This window comes from Camelina sativa, chromosome 10 (assembly GCF_000633955.1).
Source record: "Camelina sativa cultivar DH55 chromosome 10, Cs, whole genome shotgun sequence".
Classification (NCBI taxonomy): domain Eukaryota; kingdom Viridiplantae; phylum Streptophyta; class Magnoliopsida; order Brassicales; family Brassicaceae; genus Camelina; species Camelina sativa.
This window is the reverse complement of record NC_025694.1, coordinates 12,257,718-12,277,425: the sequence shown is the minus strand read 5'-3', so window position 1 is coordinate 12,277,425 and position 19,708 is coordinate 12,257,718. Positions and strand designations below refer to the sequence as shown.

Sequence of the window (19,708 nt, the reverse complement as noted above, 5' to 3'; positions counted from 1 at the left end):
AGAGTTGAAATTACATCTTAATCATAGTTGGACTTTCTCTAGTTTAGGTATGAGTTTATGAGTGAGGTTTTTTTTTTTTTTTTTTTTTCAGTTTAGTTGTTTAATTGTTAATTATATTTAAGAACCTTTTTCTTATTATTTAAATATATTTTTTGTTAAACTATATGGGATATTTCTTGTGTGACCTCACTTCTTGAATAATCTAATTGCTCTACGGCGAGAATCAAACAAATGTCAAAAGAAAACAACTTTTGTTAGATCGCACTTATTTATATAAGAACAATACTTCTCATTATAATTATGTATATGTAGTTGATCGTCAAAAAAAAAAAATGTATATGTAGTTATGTAAAATATAATAATATACTATATAGGAAAAATACAATGAATTGGTTATGAATCAAATAATTGTATTTTGGATACAAAGAGAATAAAACAAGTTGTTGAAAATAAATGATTATTTATCGAGATGAGACCATTACCTAAAAACATTAGAATTATGCATGCTAAATATTGGCTGACTTGAAGGTTATATATATATATATATATATATATATAATTTTTATGTATAATGTTTGCTTAAAACGATATCAATAATCAATAAATAATAATTAAAATCATGAAAAGGGTAATGTTTGTAATGCTAATGGCAGACACGTAGAATTTGGACCGTACAAGCAAAACAAGAAGTCTCAATTCAACAAAAAACCATCCGGATAAACATAATTAAAGTTCATTTTCTTGCCATTTCTACAAGCAATTGACACAACAATTAGTTACCTAGAATAGTACCACTTTTAATACTCGTAGGAAAGTTTAAAGACTTTGAATTTTTAAAATTTATGTACGGCATTAAATGTTTGAAGAACATTGAATCGCTAAGTATATTAGTTTAAATTAATTAAACTAAAATAGAGTCTTTTGGGGTATCTTAGAGAATAATACTCTCTTGATAAATGACGAAAGAGATTTAACTAATCTCACATTATTAAAAACTAAACTTGAGGATCAAGTGGGAGGCAAACGAATGGCAATATCTGTAAATAAAACCAAAACACGAGGGCTTTATTTAACTAAGCTATCTTTACCTTAGCTTCAAAACTGAGCTCGTTCTTCATCATTTCCTGAAAACTAGAGAAACACAGTTTAAAGGGAACCCAACAACAACAACAAAAAAGCAATACTGTCTCTTTGAGATCACAGAAACCCTAATTTTGTTAAAGAAACCCTAATCTCTCAATCTCCAGATTCTGTATGTAAATGCATCTGAAAAATTCAACTGTAGCAGAACGGCGGTACATCGGAAAAGAAACCGCCGGTTGTTTACCTACTTCCTCCGATTCGGATCCCAAACCTAAGATTAAACATCATCATCGTCCTCTTCAGGTACCTGAGATTCTCACCCCTGACATTGGTGGGTTCAGTGTTTTCAACAATCAAGTTCAACAAGCTCAGAGCCGTCATCATCTGACGGTTGAAATCCCAGATTCGTCTTCTCGGAATCTTACTTCTAAGAGACCTGTGGTGGTTACGGCGGCGGCGGCGGCTCGATCTTCTTATCCCTTCAACGTTGACGATTTCAGAAGGCAACGCGGAAGCTTTGGTTCGATTTCGTCTTATTGTCCGTCGTATCTTTTGTCGTGGTTCTCTTCATCTCTTCCATCGATCCCATCGGCGACTAATCAGAAGCTTCTCCGTCATGTTCTTAGAGTCCGTTTGATATGTTTCCATCTTCGTTTCTTACTTCTTCTCTCTGTTCCTCCTCTTTACATCTTCTTCTTGTTGATTAGTTTCAGATTCTTCCTTCTTTTCGTATTTTCGATTATCGCTTTTTCTTTCGTACTCTCGATCTCTCTCAAATTCGCTCTTCCTCATTTACCATCGATTCGTTTGATTATCGCTCGGTTGCTGTCTCTCAAGCTTACCCCTACCAGATCCTCGTCTACATCTCAGGAGAGTACTAAACATGTTGTTTGGTCAATTGGGTCGAAGCCTGTGACTGAGAAGAAGACTAACTCTGGCTCATGGGTTCAGAAGTACAGCTCTGGTGATGTTTACGAGGGAGAGTTTCATCGAGGGAAGTGTTCAGGGAGTGGAGTTTATTACTATTCTATGAAGGGTAAATACGAAGGGGATTGGATTGATGGGAAATATGATGGATATGGAGTAGAAACTTGGGCTAAAGGAAGTAGGTACCGAGGTCAATACAGGCAAGGGATGAGACATGGAACTGGAATCTACAGGTTTTATACAGGGGATGTGTATGCTGGTGAGTGGTCTAATGGACAGAGCCATGGCTGTGGTGTGTATACCTCTGAGGATGGTAGTCGTTTTGTTGGAGAGTTTAAATGGGGTGTCAAACATGGTCTTGGACATTATCATTTCAGGTGAGATATCTTCAGTTTCTACTTTTGCAGAAATGGTTTAGCTTAGGGTGAAGTTTTTAGTCATATGCTATTGACGTTTTAGTGCGACTGGTTTGAAATTGAAGTAAGTGTGGTTTCTGAAAAGTTAAGGCTTTACTTCTACTTTTTATGATGCTCTGTTTAGGTTCATGTCTATGCTGCTCGTGGGATGTTCTTAAAGTTTATGGCTTTCAGTCTTGAGTTCTTGATAGATTGTTGTACTGTCTAATACCATCTATTGTTGGCGTCTCTCACCCTTTATGAAGCTTGATTGTTACTGGAATTAGTAATTGCATGAGATTACTCTTTGAAAGATTCTGGCTTTCAGTTCATATTGCATTTCAACCAAAAGTTTTTTGTTGTTGTCTGTCTTCTTCCCTAGCCACGTTTATTCTTATGTTTCAGAAAATAATAAGTCTAGGAGGAATTAAGGCTCAAGCTTATTTGTTGCTGACTTGAGCTTGGATTTATACAATTGCATTCATCACTGTCTTCTCTTATTAAGTGATAGACCTATCTGACTTAAGCCACATCTCTCTTGCAGAAATGGTGATACATATGCTGGGGAGTATTTTGCAGACAGGATGCATGGTTTTGGAGTGTATCAATTTGGAAACGGGCATCGGTATGAAGGAGCTTGGCATGAGGGGAGAAGGCAAGGGCTTGGTATGTACACGTTCAGGAATGGTGAGACACAGGCAGGCCATTGGGAAGACGGAGTTCTCAGCTGTCCTACCGAGCAGACCACTCGTCCTGATTCATCGTTTTCCATCAGTCATTCCAAGGTTCTCGACACTGTCCAGGTATCTTATAATCTATCTTACTCTTGCTCATATTTATTAAGTTACGTACTATTAATTTTGTTCATCTCCTGAAGATATTGCATTTGTAAGGAATTTGAACATAAACACCCACTGAGATTTGATCCTTGTCCCTCTCTCTCTTTGATCCACAGCAAGCAAGGAAAGCAGCCGATAAAGCACGTGAAGTTGTGAAAGTTGAAGAGAGAGTGAACAGAGCAGTGATGGTCGCAAACCGAGCAGCAAATGCTGCCAGAGTTGCTGCTACGAAGGCTGTCCAAACCCAAACATTTCATTGTAGTAGTGGGGACGATCCTTTGTGAGTTCCTGTGGCAAAGATTTTGACATAATCGCAGTCATGACCATACCTTGAACTTCTCCGAAAGACACAAGAGTTAAAGAGAGACGTCTAGAGAACACAGTCAACAGAATTCGCAATCTCCATGGAGATTTTCTTGAAGGTGAACCACTTGGAACCAATGTCGAGATCTCATAAGTAATAAGTAAGAGATCTGGCTATGGAGCAAGCAATACAGGTTTACTTTTTCTTTTCCTCCCACTTGTTTTATGAGCAGGCTGGCTTTAAAGTTTAAACTGTACATAGGTTGTTGAAGAGTAAGCAATGTTGTGTGTTAACAAAAAATCTTTGTAACAAGCGTAACCCATGTAAGAGAAGCAACAAAATAATTGTCTTACTTTTACAACGTGTGAAAATAACACCTCTTTTTACTAGTTTTCCTTAGATAGAAGATGACAATGACATGAAAATGAGAATTCCAAATACAATCAACTTTAGAAGATTAAATATATCTGGTCTATGCCTAGGTTCAAGTACAACAAAAAGGGTCATACATATTAACATTCGGGAGTGGTTATATATATAACATGAAACTAGAAATCTGAATCTGCGTACTATATAACAGCCACACCATAAAAACTTGAACTGTAAATATTATATAGAAGATGAAGCAGAACCACTTAGTTGATACAGCACTGCATTGCGTCAATTTCATCTCCATCCTTAAGCTCCAGCTCATCCGGTGTATGATACTCTCGAATCCTAGAACCATCCAACAGAAAGCCAAATGTGTTCCACTCGACGCCTCTCATTTCGGTGTAATGTTCCATCAACCTAAGCAACTTAGCGTTCCTTCTCACCTTAAACACTCGAACCCCTTCCTCGTCCTGACCCTTGACGTTTAGGGTAACATGGGTAGACGACTCCGAGGCAACTTTAGGCTTTTCCCCTTCTTTCTTCACCTTACTTATTTCATAAACTTTGCTCAGAATATAAGGAGCGATCCTTGGACGAGTTGTCTCAGATCGCACCTTCGATTGCAGGGTTGAAGCGTTGTCGCCGACTTGGCTACCTTCTTCGGACATTTTTTTCTTGGCTAACAGTATGACACAATTACGACAAAAGGGTCAAATAAACGAGTTAAGAGATCGAACATTACTTAAATGGGCTGGGCTCACATATTAGCTCAGACCCATCAAGTGATTCTCTCCCGCTCTTACTCTTTTTTTTAATCCTAAGGAGAAAGGAATGATTTATCGGAAAATTCCCCCAAACAGTCACAGAAAAATGCAGAAATCGTTCTCGTTGATCCAAACGGTTGCAATCTCCGGCGTATTCTCCGCCGTCTCTTGCTGGTGAGTGATTTAATTTTCATCTCTCCCACTAGCTAGTTCCTCTTCGTAATTTCTCGTTTCTTCTCTCTCTCTCTCCATGTCTTCTATTTTAGGGTTTATACAGTCTCTTTTTATTCGCTTTCCAGGTATGGATTCATGTTTGGTAGAGAGTCCGCGAGGAAAGAGCTCGGCGGTTTAATCGAAGAGCTCCGTCGTGGAGGTTCCAATTCTGATTCTACTCCACCACATTCCTGAGTTAGGCATTCCGATTTCTCCAGGCGCTTTCGTTATCTGTGTTGCTAAGTTAGTTTCCGATTTCGATTCATCTCCCCGTGAAATTTTCCATTTATGTCACTTACGATTTCTCGAGTGTTCATGATTTTTGAGCAATTGTTGTATAAACGATGTGTTCATGAGTTAATTTAACTATGAAATTGTTTGAAGGAGTGATGCATATTGATTGAGATAAGATTTTAAGAGAAAAAAACAATGCAAATATTATTAGAGATAAAGAGTGTGAAGATGTACAAGGAAAACTCAATAGGATACACAGTTCTAACTGCAATCTAAGTGTACATCATCTTCATTTTTTGGCTTCTCTTTGCTCCGACTCTAATCCAGAATTGTGCAAATCTATAGCTTTAACACTCTACTGGTTTTATCTTTGCTTTTTTCTTTGGTCACTCTCATCTCTCTATTTATTTATTTAGCAGATTTAGGAATACAATGCAACAATAGACCACACTATATGTACCTATGTGGGAGAATTACACTAGAGCAGCCTCCTCGACATTCTCAGCGATCCTGCCTTTGACAAATCCAACATAAAGGTCACTTCCAGTTGTGTCTTCTTCTGAGAGTCTCCTCCCATGGCCACCTTCCTTCATGTTCTTAACAAACTCCACTAACTGCTGCCAATTTTGACCCTCAAATAACCGCTTGTTCATTCTTAGGTAAGTAAATGCGGTTAACCCGTTTCCGGAATCTGACCTATTTGTTGCTACCACTTGTCCGAATGCGCTCGAGTCATATCGTTCTAGCGCATTCTCCCCTGCTAGGTCCGTTCCAGCCTGCCTTGTTGCGTTCTGTACTTGCTTTACCAGACCTTCTGGTGAGCAGTTTGCGTGCTCGGGTTGCTCCCCATCTTTCATCTCCATGCAGGTGAAGTTAAGCACAACCCCATGTTTGTTGAACATCTTAGCTATTGGTAGATACCCGTCATGGTTCCTTGTGTTGTAGTATCCAGCTGTTAGCTCAGCTGCGTGTGACCTGGTGTTGTAGTGCCAGTGAATTCCGGCTACCTTTCCTGATAGCTTTGCTCCGGATCCTTGAAAGATTCCTTTTGCTGAAGATAGGAGTTGGTCTCCGTGTTCTAGTAGCTTTCCGGAGTACCATTCCATGAAAAACTTTCCATACTCGCTATTCCATGTTCCGTCTCTTCTGAAGAATTCAGTCTCTTCTGGGAGGTTCTTGTACTCGCCGGCATCATGAGGTCCACTTGTTCCCCAGTTAGTTTTCCCGATTGATTCAGCATATGCTTGAAGTGAAGATTTCATATACTGCAATCAAGAAGCATAATTTCTTAGAAGAAGCATATGGAGTATTAAGTAAGCATAAGTATACATGATCTCTCTGGTATTTGTCTAATCTCATGCCTAATGTTCTTATGAATATTAAGGCTTTTTCTGCTAGTTTAAAATACCTTGTCGTAGCACTGGAACTCTCCAATTCCGGGAAATCTCCAGGTCCCGTTGCTTTCAGGGTATGATGGGTATCTCAATTCTCCACAAGGTCCCATTCCCACTTGAATTTCCTGCAATATGTGATGATGATACAATTAGCTTAGGTCACTGTCTGTACTGCTCATATCTAATGTGAATTTGATTTGTTTTCTTTAGTAGTCTAGATTTCTGCTTACCGCAATAACTCCTCCGATGTGATTATCGAATCTTTCACGGAAGCTCCTCATGAAATCTGAGTAGACCTGGATAGGTGTTCTTCCTCTAAGGACAGGCACAGAATCACATCCCAAGGAGATATACTCAGGGTTCCTTCTACCAGATTTGTCTGTGTAGACAAGATCAGGGTTCTTGCTGACTTCTTTAAGTACCCATGGGGGCAACGGGATACTAGATTTTAAGAGAGAGAAAACAATATAGAGGATTAACTAAGCTAGAAATGAGAGACAGAGATCTAATTCGAGGGGAAACTAAAGTTGCTTCATTACCTGCAAGAGTCTCCGACGTTTCCTCCACATTGATGGAAAGACATAACGACCTGGAGTTTGAGACCGTTCTTTTGAACCATTTGAATCAGCTCCGCATAGCCATCCCAGTTATACTTCATAGGTCCATCTTTCTCTACCAGTCCCCACCAAGCATCCACCATTACACCTTCCACACCAGCTCCTTTAAGAGCCATCAAACTGGCGTTCATGGCTCTTGGTTTGTTCAAATGCCCTGACATTGTTACCGTGTCAAGCGGTAACATGACAAACACCGGAACACTAGAGTCGCTCTTGGGGTGTGGGTATGAGAGAACATGGAGCTTCTCCCATCTCTCAGTGGTTTCATTTTCTGGCGAGTAGGTCTTCTCATGAGTGAACTTCATTTCCTTCACCGAGTTCTTTGCTTGGAACTGATATGTTGGCGGCCTCATCTTCGCAAAGGTCATGTTGTTAGAGGAACTTTCTTGGTTTCTGGAATTCTTGGCATCTTTGCGTTTGATAAGAGAACTTGAGGAATTCAGTGTCAACTCCATAGCTTTCTTTTTTCTTTCTCTTGTTGAGAGATGAAGATAGAGAGAAGAGTTGTTGGTGTTTGGGAGAAGAAGATGCTGTATGTGTTTGATAGTTGATGCTGTTTGTGTGTTTACATTTATAAAGAATATTGATTGGCTGTGATTTGGGGACAAACCTTCAAAAAGTGGAGAGAAAATATCACAAAAGGTTGCTAACTTTAGTTTTTTTTTTTTGTTTTTTCACTTATCACACGGTTCTTACACCTATCAGAGTGAAAAAAGTATAAATGTCACTTCAGTAGTTACAAATGAAGATATTTTAGTTTTAGTAAAGTTTTTTAATTGTTGGTAAATTATTCCTGCAGTTTTAATTAAAGATAATTCCTTGAGAATAATGTTGTTTTTTTATTGTTCTCTTGGTAATGTAGATAAAGTGATAAACTATAAGTTTTCCTGCTCACCTTTGGCTTTGAACACATGGTTCGTGTGGCTGAAAATTCTTAAGACCTATTGATTTTAATTTGAATAAGAAGATAAGTTGCTAGGATTTTTTTTTTCTTTTTTTAGCATGAAATTTCTTGTGGTGGCTATAACTTTGCTTTTTTCTCCTTGTTGGACTTTCCTGTAAGGTTTATGTTTTCCAACTAAGCAGCAGACAGGTTCATTGACTCATAGACTTCTAATAAAAGCTAATTTATTTTCTTTGAAATTTCCTCTCATGGCCTCGTTCATTGTGAACTTTTTTTTCCTATCATACCCATTGATATGTTTTTTCTGATTTGTCTTGCCTGGTTATGTTATTCTGCCAAATTATATGTAGAGTTTAGATTTCTTGACAAATTTTCCATTTGAAGTGCCTAGCTGCATTCTGTTTATATCTGCAATATGTTGTTATACCGAGACGACAAGACTTTCATGTATTAAGAGACCTTGTAGATTTGTGTTCAATGTGCTCCACTGAAATTGACACTATGTTGATTTAGCTCATTTGTCAAAAGGTGACCAGTAGTGTATGGAATGCTTAATAAGTAAGGCTTTGATCTTGTTTATTACACATGTGAGTTTCAAGTGTTTGTTGTTTTTATTGGAGATGCTTTTGATGCATTAGAATCCTTGTCGACTGCAAATGTTATTAGAGAATCTTTCTCTCTCTCTCTTTTTCTTGATGACTCATTGAAAGTGACAGTTTGGTCTTTATTCAGGTGATGAAGATTGCGGGTTTTGGCTATTTCCTCATCAAGGAGTTTAGTTTTCTCTTGTTTCTAATTCCCACCATTAATATTTTGAATGGTAGGAATGGATCCTTATCACCTTTGGCACCTTCTCATTTTGGCTTGTGCTTTTTATTCAGAAGGCTAAGAAGTGTAGAAGGCGGGGGCGACATTGGACATTGACTCAAACAGGTACGCTCTACTAATCCTAATTGTTTATTTTTTCTTTTCTTTAAGTTAGAAACAAGTCTTGAACTTTTTCATTCTCTATCATTAATCCTTACTGTTGATTCAAAGACTATAGTAATGTCTTGATATAAGTATCTATGATACATATGCTTGGTTTTTCTGGTTTTGCTTTGTTAACAATGATATATGCATGTTGTGACATTTGCGGTCAAGAGTTTGAAACAGACACAGACTCTTTTTTGTGATTGTAGATATCTCTAAACACTAAGGTAAGCATTGTAAGAAAATCATGATTGTGACGAGTGAAAGAATGGGTGGATGTTGATATTAGCTTTTGAGGAAAGAATCTCATATTCATTTTCGTAGATTTTTTTAAGGTGAAGAAGTTAATACTTTTTCTTGATTATCTCTGTCCATGGAAAGACTTGAGAAGTTAATACTTTTTATTATGGACTGATCATGTAAAAAGTACAAAGCTTGTGGACCTGTTTTCACACAAGCATCAGCAAAATTCCAAAATCTGTGTTGTGGTGTGGTTGGTCCCTTAACGTTGAGTGTTTCTCTGTAAATGTGTTGATATCTTCTCTCCACGTAACATACTTGATTACCCACCCAACTTCTTTTATTTCTCTCATTTTTACCCACGTCACTTCTTTTGGTCGACATCTTATTTAGGCTTCTGAATTTTCTGTCATTAAATTTCACCATAGTAAGGAATCTTCTAGGATTCGGGTGAGAAATTGTGTGATCTCATGATGTCTTGTTTAGATTTAAAATAATGGTAAAACTCATTGGTGAGCATTCTTGGTTGAGATGTGTAAATTTGATAGGGCTGAGTGAATGTTTCTATAAGCAAAGGTCAAGCTAATTCTTAAGTTGCTATATTATTAATGTAAACTGTAAAAAGCAGCTGTTTCTTGGTTTCATGGTTAGCTCAATGGTCACTGAGTATCATCGTCTGGACTTAAGTTGAACTTGTAAAACTAAATAATTCAGAACATTGAGTGTAACAGTTCAGCTTCGGTTTGTCATTGTCGCCAAGATATTTTCCTGCTTTGTGATGTGATAAGTGGAACATTCAATAAGCAAAACCAAAAAAATATCTCTTCAAAATAGAAATTATTGGAAGATATTTTCTCTCACATTTCCTCTTATGTTTGTATAATTTTCAGAAAGTAAGACATGGTTTCCCATATATATCCAAGAAAATATCACAAGAAGATATTTCAAGTCGACACATGCAGACAGAAACATCTGACAACAACAATAATAATAATTCAGTACAGTATTAGGCAGATATTTAGTTCAGAGTCAAGAGAAGTTTCAAGATTCTGCAATGGGGAACGCTGAGCCAATACGGTTGTTGCCAAGTCGGTAACATTTGACATTGACATTGTATGGACCCAACTGAATGTGGTTTTCTTCTCTGCCCATGAAGAAACACATTGTGTATAGAGCCAACTCGAACTCTGGACTTACTCCTACTAACGTACTTGAGACTGATTTTAGAACACCGTTCCACTCGAATTGGATTGTTAGCAACTGAGTCTCTGAATCAGGCTGCAGATGAATCAAAAAGTGTGATTTCTCGGTTAGTCACCTGTTCTGAAGTACTTATATGTTTGGAGGACATATGTAGCATTGGATGAAGCTGTGGTACTTACAATTTCACCGCGACGTCGGGGAAATATATAGCCTTGATAATCTACAGTTCCTTTGGCTTCCTCCAAGTAAAACTACAATAAAAGAGAGCCTCAATTTTAATCTTTTGTAAGCTTTAATGTTTAGAGATTTGGATTCATGGCAGCGAGGACAAAAAGTGGCTTACCTGAAGCCAGTTATGGAAGCCAGAGACCTGTTCCCCACCAGATTGTTTGATCTCCCCAACAAAGACATGCTCAAACGCAGAAGAAGAGCCAGAGGTACCTCCACGGCCATAGAGATCGAACCAGAGACTTGTCAACATTCTCTTGAACTCTTGGTAGCTTCCAGGAGCAACGTCCTTGATCACAAGGTACTTGTGAAGGTACTTGATCACAGCGGTTCTGCTAACTTCTTCAATGAAAGCTGATTGCTCTTGCCTCTCTTCTTCTGTGACTACTTCTTTGTAACCTTCATTTGGGTTATAGTTGTCAAGCAACGAACAGAATCTGGCGAAAGTCGGTTTTCTAAAGACTTCATCGCTCACCCAAGAGAAGAGTAATCCTTCAGCCATGTCGGCTCTCTCGTGAACCCTTTTCCCATCACCACAGTCAATTTGATAATCGTTTCCAGGAACAAGGCGGTTTGAATCGAGCTCCCAGAGTTTGTTGCATGCTTCTGAGAGACCTGAGAGCTCCAGTTGAGAGGGTTCTAGGTTTCCATGAGTTTCAACATCGTCTGAGTAGTGTTGTTCACTCGCTGGGAGTTTGTAATCTTGCCATTGCTCCTTCTGGACCTGTGGAGAGAGAGAGAGAGAGATAACACATATCAAATCAGTGGACGAATGGTTGAAATCAACGATTAGGAGTACTCCATCTTGGTGTCACAATTTCAAACCTTATGCGATTGCCTTGCAGGTTTCTTTTTCCCTACAGTTTCCCAACCGTCATTGTCCTCTTGCTGGCTCTCCTGTAATTGGAATCAAATGCAAACGTTAGATCCTTAACATGCTAAAACTGACATTAGGTCTTTTCAAGATCATCTACTGTAAAGGGTAAATGAAGTTAAATCTCACCGAGAAGTCTTGCTGCTGGGTGACTTTAGCCGCATAGGTATTCTCTTCCTGTTCCTCATGTGTGGGAAAATCAAAATGCCGTATATTAAAAGGCTTGTTTTGGAGATCAATAACTATCATTTTTCACAAGATTATCTATTTAGTAGAATTGAATACAGTGGTTCAATTGTCACTTGGAGTGGTTCCATTGTTGGTTGGTACACAAAGATTAGCTAAGTAGTATATATTTGTCACTGAAACTCAAAATGCGTTTAGTTGAATAGTTGAAAATGTATTGGTGATCCCAAACCTTATGTGGATGCCTTGTGGGAACCCTTTCTCCCTTATTCTCCCATTGATTTTCCTACGCCCCAGAAACGAAAACGCGACATTTAGATGCAACATTTTGGTGATCTTGAAAACAACTGAGTGCTATTTTAATTTCATCAAAGACAATCTAAGGAGTAATGCAGAGAGTAGAATAAAATATGCCAATGATGTCACTATGGATTCAACTGACTGCGAGTTGTACCTATTCGTATGTTGTAGCTACTATCTATTGAAATTCCGAGATTCATAAATTTGAATTTTGGATTCCTTACCTCTACATTCTGGCGTCGACCTTGCGAAGGATGAGACGATCCTCCTCCGCGATTCTGATCCTCCTCCTCACCGGAAACCACCTGTCAGATCCAGAAAAAAAAAAAGAAGATGAATCGTTCATCAGATTCAAATCCTCAAAAAAAGGGGAAAAACAAAAAAAGATGATATGGTGTACGAACATCAGCCCAAGAAGATCTGGATCTCTCGTCCCTAGTAGAGTTGTCTTCATCATCACGACCGCGACGTTCGTTTCCTCCGATAGCCACGTCGACCAAACCCCTGATTAGTCCGTCCATTGTCTCTCTCACAAGTCACAAGGAAAGGAGAGTGTTTTGTTTGTTGCCGTGTGAGAGTCGAGAGAGAGCTGTGTGATCCAGATGAATTGGTTTAGTTGGAATAATAAAGACGACGTCGCTTTATTTACTTACCTTTTATATACTGTATGATTATCATCACCACACGCGCCTCTTACACAATTTCTGCCATTTGTATGGGGACAAAGCGCGTGCGTGACTTATTATTAAAAAGACAGTGCAGATCTCATTCGTAATGGTCGTTCCACTCCTTCCGACAAAATGGTTGGTTCGTTAATTTTTAGCAAAGGCTTTATAGCTAGCTTTACAATTGCACCACAAAAATATCAATAGTTTCAGTTAGTTTTAGTGGAGGTTTTTATATATTGTGTGATGCTTAACAATGACGTTCAAATTTCAATATGACGAGAAGTATATTCTCATTTTCTTACGCTAATGGAAAAGTTTCATAAATTGTTGTTCTCAAATCTCAATTTCGATGCAAGAGAGAGACAGAGAGAGAGAGAGTTGACTCATGGCATAACTAGCGCAGCTCTCTAAATCTTGATCCTATATTTCCTCCCACACGACACGAGCTGTTTATTCTTAAGGGGTATTAGTAACTGGAGAAGAATTTAAGGGATAAGTAGCGCTTGAATCTCTCTCTCTCTAATGGTGCATGCGTCGTGTATATAGAGCTCCGCACGTTCCGGCCACAATCGCAAGGTTTTAAAACTTTATGTAACTATTAAAATATATATTAATATCACCCTGAAATTCTCAAACGCAGTTTTGAAGAGCGTCACAACACACGATAATGAGTTTCTTCTGTTCAATAACTCAATCTTCACACTAACAAATCTCGGTTCAAAATTTTAACTTTATTGTTTTTACAGAAAATGATATATGAGCACAATATATTCCATCAATAAAAGAAGAAACAATGAAATTAAGGTCTTCTGTTTCCTTTAGTTGATTACTGAAATTAAGAAGCATATACCGCAATGTAATCATAACTCTGCTTTGAGTTCTCTAACCAAGAAAATGTACAAATACATCCTCCCTAGAATGCACAAGTATTGTATTTTTATCCACAATTGTACACTTAATCAACATATAATCGCTTCCACGCAATAAAATGAAACCCAACTAAAGAAGCCCTCTTTTGTTTGCAAACCTACAATAGTTTCCCAATAGTATAAGTTTCTCATTCTATACGCAAATTCTTTGCCGAATCAGATTCCATGGATCTGTAATCATCTCGAACTCTAACGGCTCTCCAGTCAGAGTCCTCTTTTGTCTGTCTCAGAGCCATGAAGTGAAGTGCATCACTCCGAACCTGGTAAATGTGACAAGCCCATGGGTACGCGTCAGGTGCCGACCAAACCTTCTGTTCCTCAAACTCAGTCTGCTCCGCCAGAGACGTTGGCATGCAATAGACTGTGTTGAGCTCTGGCTCAACGAAACCAGCCACTGCAACACATCCAGGAGAGATGAATCCCTCAGGAGCCCGCGGATGCCAGATCGATACAGGATTTACGTAATCATCTAAGCAATTTCTCCACACCTGGGAGGGGAATAACAATATTATGTATCATGGTAAAAACACATACACAGGTTTGATTGGTTTCCGTTCTATCGTAATTTGGATGCTGTGCTCTTAATAAGACGGGTTCATGGTTAAAAATGTTGTGTGATTAAATGCAATGGATTCAGGGTGAAATTAATTGATGAGAGGCACCTACGAGGTCATAACCCACTGGAAGTGCAAACACTCGATTGGAGTTATTGTAAACAGCAGCAACATTTGGGGGATGGCTACCGACATGAGCTACATCACCCACTGACACGAATCTGGCAAAAACAATAATGACGAAAACTGTTTAAGTTTACACGGTTTAATGAGGAATGCAGCTACAGCATCACCGTTAGGGTACTACTAGATAACCAATATATAATAAATAGTTTTATTTTGGAATTTTAAATCTCTTTTGGCTTTACTTACCCCTCTGGACAACTGGGTCTCCAGATAGTGCACACTCCTCCATCCTCCGAATCCTGAAAGCGAAAAAGGAAATAATTGTAAAGCAAACGTCAAAACAATTGATCTGGTGTTGAATTATTGACATCTATTGATGACAAGGGTTTGAGGTGTTGATCCTGGTCTCCACCTCCTAGAACAAGCTAGAACTCACAATTTTCGAGTGTCATCGAAAGAAATAAAATCTAAGGCAAGAAAATCAGAAAATTTCTGTCCTAACTGGTTGGTTGCACACAGATCAACCCCTTTTTAAGCTCAAAGATATAGAAAGGATTTTACCTGCTTTTTACACAAAGAACATCGACCTTTAGATTCTCGCTCACTACTCCATATTTTTGAGAAGTTGATACTATGTTTGACAAGCTTTCTATCATCTGAGACAGAGCTTGAAGAAGAAAGTTCTCTCGATTTAACAATAGCTTTGTTTTTGTATGTTTTTGAGTCTCTTCCATCAGCCTCATTCCAAGCAAAATACACATGCCTCTGGCTTGAAGGAACCTGCAATAAGAAGAAAGAAATTTCATTAGGTGTGTGTTACATTGGCACAAGCCTCTATACTAGCATAATTTACACTGGTTAGTAAGTTATGTGGAATATAAACTACAACAGTTAAACCATGCTTTAGGGTCTTTTACTATTATAAAATAGAAGACAAAAGCATATTTTGGAGTATTCATTTCAAATGTAATTTTCTCTTCAATTATAGCCAAATTAATTAATTAAAATATTAAATCTATAACTATATCTATATGTAGAGTAGGGATAGTAATAACCTTGAGAACAAGATTTTTCATGTTAGACTCATATGCTTTCCACATTTTGCGCACTACTGAACAGATTCTAACAGCTTGAGGTTCTAGTCCATCTGATTCTTCTGGCACGCTGCACTTTATAACCCGAGCAAAAATCTCTGACTTGCGAAAACTCTTGAGATGCAGTATGAGATGCGAGGGCCTTTGGCTACCTGCCTTTGCCAATTCTAACGCCATAAGTTCCTCCCAAGGCACATCCCACATGATCTTGCTGGGTTTCTTATCCATCTTATCCATATCAGAGCACTAAATATAAGCAAAAAGTCAGCTTATAATATAATTTTAAGACACTAATGGAAAACCTTCATGTGAAATCGTATTCTAGTTGGTTTAACCTGTAATAACACAACTCTCTTGTTGGTCACCATGACAATGCGTTTGTATGGAACAAGGAAATGCTCTTCGTAGCAATCAGACAAAGCGAATTTTGAGGGTTCCCTGAATATTTCTGTACAGCCAAAATGCCTACTTGCTTCTGCTAGGTGAAGAAGCATCTGCAAAACCATATAACCAGCATAATTCAGAGTTTCGAGCATGAGTGGCAAGCTTGACTAGAAGAATGTAAGTTTGAAGCTTGCTGTAATATTCTACAACATATTGCATAAGGAGACCTGAATTTAAAACTACAAGATTGAAATCTTAAATAATAGGGTAGTCAGACTTGTAGTCATGAAGTCTCACTAGTAGACAAGAAAATAAGCTGAGCCAGTACCTGGCCTATAGCTTCCTTCTCATCATATTCCCTGAGTATACCATCAGCATGAACAGCACGGGGATTTCTAATTCTCTCCAAGGCGGTCCTGTTGCTCAAAACCTCCAAACATCTGGTACAACTTGCTCCAATTCCATCAACAGTCAATGAGAAAAAATCTAATGCACCACTCACTGGTTGTACGATAAATCCTAGGAAAGCCCGTCCTACCCCATGGGCAAACCCTAGAATTCCATTTTGTCGAGCGCTCTCTACAGGCTTTGTAACAACTCCTGTTACCCCAAAGGCAACACCTTGTGCTAGGGCTTCTGTTCCTTGAACAAATGCATCACCTACACCGGTGATCCTCCTCGACCAAACCTGATTCATATTCAGACCTCTTTTAAGGATACTGCCAAAGTAATCATTTGAATATTATAGTAAGAAATATATACCTGTTTTGCCCGTAGTTGCAGGAATTGACCATCAGTTGAAAGCTCAGCAAACCCTTTGCTAAGAGAAGCTAGTGTTGAGCTAGTCATACCCAAAACATCTACTGAGAATATCAAATGTAAGGGATTGTGGATCAAATCTCTCCATATGCGATTCCCGATGGCTGGAACGATCGAACTTTTCCGTATAAACCGATCTCTGTGCATTACTCTCCTAAGATGGACCTAAATGTAGATATTGTTTTGAAACATTAGCAACATTCGCGCTCTCTATCTTTTAGAACTAAATTCTAACTACAGCAAAATGATGAAATAGCTTGTGGTGTCAGGCAATGAAACGCTTTTTAGCCCCAAGTTGTTCCATGATAGTCCAAGAAAAATCGTCTGCGCTACTTATCCCGTATTGGGAGTCGAGAGCGAACATGGCTTCTAAACGCACATGCTCAACAATTCATAATATACAACTAGTTCTCAGTTCTCACATGAACTAGACTCCTATGAAATGGAACCAGGTATCCCAACAATTAGTTCTATTACCAGGTTGTGCAGGAGGTAACGCCAAGAGAAAGATTATAATCACTATTTCATTTCATAAATGGGGAGTAACATCAAAGGAAAATCAATCACCTGAATTTTGAATGCATTTCCAACAGCGGATAAAATGGGGCTCCAAACACCAAGAATTCCGTGAGGCCTCTGAGCTGGCGCTGTTTCCAGTGAGACCTTTAGCCTTACCTCCGAAACATCTATGAGGCTGAAAATCACAAAAAAAAAATAATACATTAATTAAGTTTGGAATTGCCCGACTTGCATGCCAAAAGGGCCAAACAGTATGGACTTTGTCCCTGAGAAGGTATAATTCTATAGAAGAAAAGAATACTTTATATGTATCTCAGGATCAACTTGCGCGACACTAGAACTTTTGGGGAGACGGTCCATCTGAAGCTTATTGTAGAAGTCAGCCGACGCCCAAATGATAGGCTCGTGAATGTTTAGTCGCCAGGTATTATCTGTCACCTGTCAATTGAGTAGAAAATACATCATGTGCTTTAGATAGTATCTCAAAGTTATGTTTGACTCCATGGTGATAAACCTCACTAGAAACATACCCGTACATACACATATGGATACACTTGAATGCCATCAGTTTCTTCATTACACATTGTAATTGTCATCTTAAGCACTGGTTGATGACTATCTCCGGTGTTATCTGGTGCCAATAGTACTGGCATTAAAGTTAGAGGTAGCTGGTTATCAATCTGTAAATGGCCCAGAATGATTTTGAACCTGGAAACCATACAAAAGTATATTGATTATTCGGTTCCATCATCCCATCTATACATGAATACAGACATAAGAAGAAAAAAAAAACTTTAATATTCAAGTTACCTGCTAGTTCTTCCCTCATCATACCCAGTGGAGTAAGATACAAAAACTCTTTCAAGGTAAAAGTATGATAACTCTTTGGGTATGTGATCCACAAGAGAGATCCCCACTAGTCCCATTTCAATTATGAACTCCAGAGTGGTGGTTTTGTGTTCTGTAGGTGTCTGAGGAGTAGAATATCCATGATTCCCAACCGATGTCAAAGATATGATTTCGTTAGGACTCTGTGAAGTACTGTCATCATCGGTGAATCTAGCAATCTTGATATCACCAATTTCTTGCACATGAAAGTTCATTTCTAACTCCCTAAACAATTCAGAATCCACAACACCTTTTTCCATGTCTAGTTTGAAAACGTCAGAGCGGTGATCACTTTCAACCTTAGCATCCAAGAATTTCTGACCATAAGGATCTTCCCAAGCAAAATTTGCTGTTGTAAGGGGTTCCAACAAAATCCACGAATCTTCATCAAAACCAGATTGGCGAACACTGACGCTTTTGACAGTTGATCTATTTTCAATCCTGGTTTAAAAAGTTTAACAGAAAAGGAAGAGATAAGGAAACTGTATTGTTTCACAAGCATGTATGTCTGCTACTTGTAGAGAAGATACCTCATAGGACCGTTGCTGGGTCCAAGTCGAAATACAACTATAAAACGTGACCCTTCTTCAAATCCCCGTATCTCTGCTTTCACAAGTCTCCGTGCACCATTGTGACTCTTTAATACCAGAACAATTGTGTCCTCTCGAGTAACTTGAACGGGAAATGACCACTCTGTTTCTCTTAACCGGACCTAAAATTAAGAATGGCACAAGTAGATGATACATCATTAACATAAACAAAAAGAGATGCCCTTACCTCTCAAAATGAAAACATATGTGGTACCCAAGGGAAGTATGCATATGTTAAACCATCTAACAACATAGAGCATAATCGACTTGCATTGAAACTCAAATTTACTGCTACTAGAAGTCTCACTGGTTTGACTGAGAAATATCATGCTACGTGCCTCCAGCGGACACCTTAAATAACAGCTATAACCATTCTTTTGTTTTGTTTTTAAATCTCAGTTTTGCAACTCAGTAACTAAAGAAAAATATGGGGAAATAGCTAATGATGACGATTCTACAAGATAAGACAGCTCACCTGGAGTTCATCTCTACCACTTGGCTGGAAAACAAAGGAGACCCTCGAATCGTAAGCATGGAGTACTTTTGGTTCATCTGCACTGTTCAGTTTAATATATATGTCTTCACCGATCCTGTTGGTGAAAGTCATGAATGGTCGAACAGATATGATCTGAAAATAAATTTGAGTCAGTAAGTAATAAAAAAGAAGATCTCGCGCGAAAATAAAATGCTTGTTACCTTTGTAGGAACTGACTGGTAAGTGCAAGGTTTTGTAGATAAAAATAGCCGCATGCATTTTCCATCGGGATCATAAGCATCAACATCCAAAGATCCATCCTATTAAAATAAAGCCAATGGTCAGCGAAACTCAATTTTTGAGAAAACTAGTCAACTGAAACAAATTTATTTAATACATAACTGACCATGTCACCAAGAGCAGAAAGATCTTTTGCAGGACCATGTTGCTGATTGCCAAACTGAGATATAGACACTGACAGGCCCAGAAGTTTGAAATTCAAAGTAGAAGCAATTGTATGACCTTCATATATCTCTTCTTCAGTTACCTCCTCCAGGACTACTTCGTCATTCTTTTTGTTTCGAAATGGAAGACCAACTTTTCTTGTTTGCTT

General features: G+C 38.4%; 6 protein-coding genes and 1 long non-coding RNA gene across 8 annotated transcripts in view; 3 read left to right on the top strand and 4 right to left on the bottom strand.

Annotated features, from left to right (window-relative positions):
- Window positions 1,116–3,906, top strand: LOC104718641. Its single transcript, XM_010436422.2, has 3 exons — window positions 1,116–2,387; window positions 2,950–3,208; window positions 3,361–3,906. The coding sequence occupies exons 1-3, from the start codon at window positions 1,261–1,263 to the stop codon at window positions 3,526–3,528; spliced, it is 1,554 nt and encodes a 517-aa protein (XP_010434724.1). The 5' UTR covers window positions 1,116–1,260; the 3' UTR covers window positions 3,529–3,906.
- LOC104718640 (putative small ubiquitin-related modifier 4) lies at window positions 3,987–4,601 on the bottom strand. Its single transcript, XM_010436421.1, has one exon. It carries the CDS (start codon window positions 4,586–4,588, stop codon window positions 4,184–4,186), a length of 405 nt encoding a protein of 134 aa, XP_010434723.1. The 5' UTR covers window positions 4,589–4,601; the 3' UTR covers window positions 3,987–4,183.
- On the top strand, window positions 4,666–5,280 carry LOC104718639. Its single transcript, XM_010436420.2, has 2 exons — window positions 4,666–4,858; window positions 4,984–5,280. Exons 1-2 carry the CDS (start codon window positions 4,752–4,754, stop codon window positions 5,090–5,092), a joined length of 216 nt encoding a protein of 71 aa, XP_010434722.1. The 5' UTR covers window positions 4,666–4,751; the 3' UTR covers window positions 5,093–5,280.
- LOC104718638 (beta-amylase 3, chloroplastic) lies at window positions 5,318–7,597 on the bottom strand. The gene is made up of 4 exons (XM_010436418.2): window positions 7,065–7,597; window positions 6,756–6,966; window positions 6,540–6,650; window positions 5,318–6,396 (listed from the first exon to the last, which is right to left on the bottom strand). Exons 1-4 carry the CDS (start codon window positions 7,595–7,597, stop codon window positions 5,605–5,607), a joined length of 1,647 nt encoding a protein of 548 aa, XP_010434720.1. The 3' UTR covers window positions 5,318–5,604.
- Window positions 7,624–10,227, top strand: LOC109127018. Its single transcript, XR_002033712.1, has 2 exons — window positions 7,624–8,979; window positions 10,149–10,227. It is a non-coding gene; the product is annotated as an uncharacterized LOC109127018 (long non-coding RNA).
- LOC104718637 (poly(U)-specific endoribonuclease-B-like) lies at window positions 10,096–12,668 on the bottom strand. Of its 2 annotated transcripts, none has more exons than XM_010436416.2 (8): window positions 12,454–12,668; window positions 12,274–12,354; window positions 11,982–12,035; window positions 11,693–11,749; window positions 11,515–11,586; window positions 10,805–11,413; window positions 10,641–10,712; window positions 10,096–10,536 (listed from the first exon to the last, which is right to left on the bottom strand). In XM_010436416.2, exons 1-8 carry the CDS (start codon window positions 12,568–12,570, stop codon window positions 10,300–10,302), a joined length of 1,299 nt encoding a protein of 432 aa, XP_010434718.1. In that variant the 5' UTR covers window positions 12,571–12,668; the 3' UTR covers window positions 10,096–10,299. The 2 variants fall into 2 exon arrangements, with proteins under 2 accessions (XP_010434718.1, XP_010434719.1); XM_010436417.2 differs by having other exon boundaries at window positions 11,693–11,740.
- LOC104718635 overlaps window positions 13,512–19,708 on the bottom strand; it is a gene marked incomplete at its 5' end in the record, with an annotated part of 16,049 nt that continues 9,852 nt past the window's right edge. Inside the window, 16 exon segments of the mRNA XM_019231016.1 lie at window positions 13,512–14,134; window positions 14,313–14,421; window positions 14,573–14,625; window positions 14,888–15,106; window positions 15,382–15,666; window positions 15,756–15,914; window positions 16,133–16,492; window positions 16,567–16,788; window positions 17,191–17,317; window positions 17,444–17,580; window positions 17,673–17,850; window positions 17,953–18,471; window positions 18,561–18,742; window positions 19,096–19,248; window positions 19,317–19,415; window positions 19,502–19,555. Of these exon segments, the coding sequence (XP_019086561.1) occupies window positions 13,775–14,134; window positions 14,313–14,421; window positions 14,573–14,625; window positions 14,888–15,106; window positions 15,382–15,666; window positions 15,756–15,914; window positions 16,133–16,492; window positions 16,567–16,788; window positions 17,191–17,317; window positions 17,444–17,580; window positions 17,673–17,850; window positions 17,953–18,471; window positions 18,561–18,742; window positions 19,096–19,248; window positions 19,317–19,415; window positions 19,502–19,555 (3,216 nt within the window).

Coding starts and splice junctions, on each gene's coding strand:
- LOC104718640 (XM_010436421.1), bottom strand. CDS start 4,588: ATGTCCGAAGAAGGTAGCCAAGTCGGCGACAACGCTTCAACCCTGCAA.
- LOC104718637 (XM_010436416.2), bottom strand. CDS start 12,570: ATGGACGGACTAATCAGGGGTTTGGTCGACGTGGCTATCGGAGGAAAC. Junction 11,750..11,981: donor CCACAAGGCATCCACATAAG/GTTTGGGATCAC, acceptor TTTCCCACACAT/GAGGAACAGGAAGAGAATAC. Junction 11,587..11,692: donor CCCAGCAGCAAGACTTCTCG/GTGAGATTTAAC, acceptor TTCCAATTACAG/GAGAGCCAGCAAGAGGACAA.
- LOC104718639 (XM_010436420.2), top strand. CDS start 4,752: ATGATTTATCGGAAAATTCCCCCAAACAGTCACAGAAAAATGCAGAAA. Junction 4,859..4,983: donor TTCTCCGCCGTCTCTTGCTG/GTGAGTGATTTA, acceptor TTCGCTTTCCAG/GTATGGATTCATGTTTGGTA.
- LOC104718641 (XM_010436422.2), top strand. CDS start 1,261: ATGCATCTGAAAAATTCAACTGTAGCAGAACGGCGGTACATCGGAAAA. Junction 2,388..2,949: donor CTTGGACATTATCATTTCAG/GTGAGATATCTT, acceptor TCTCTCTTGCAG/AAATGGTGATACATATGCTG. Junction 3,209..3,360: donor AGGTTCTCGACACTGTCCAG/GTATCTTATAAT, acceptor TTTGATCCACAG/CAAGCAAGGAAAGCAGCCGA.
- LOC104718638 (XM_010436418.2), bottom strand. CDS start 7,597: ATGGAGTTGACACTGAATTCCTCAAGTTCTCTTATCAAACGCAAAGAT. Junction 6,967..7,064: donor AACGTCGGAGACTCTTGCAG/GTAATGAAGCAA, acceptor CTTAAAATCTAG/TATCCCGTTGCCCCCATGGG. Junction 6,651..6,755: donor ACATCGGAGGAGTTATTGCG/GTAAGCAGAAAT, acceptor CACATATTGCAG/GAAATTCAAGTGGGAATGGG.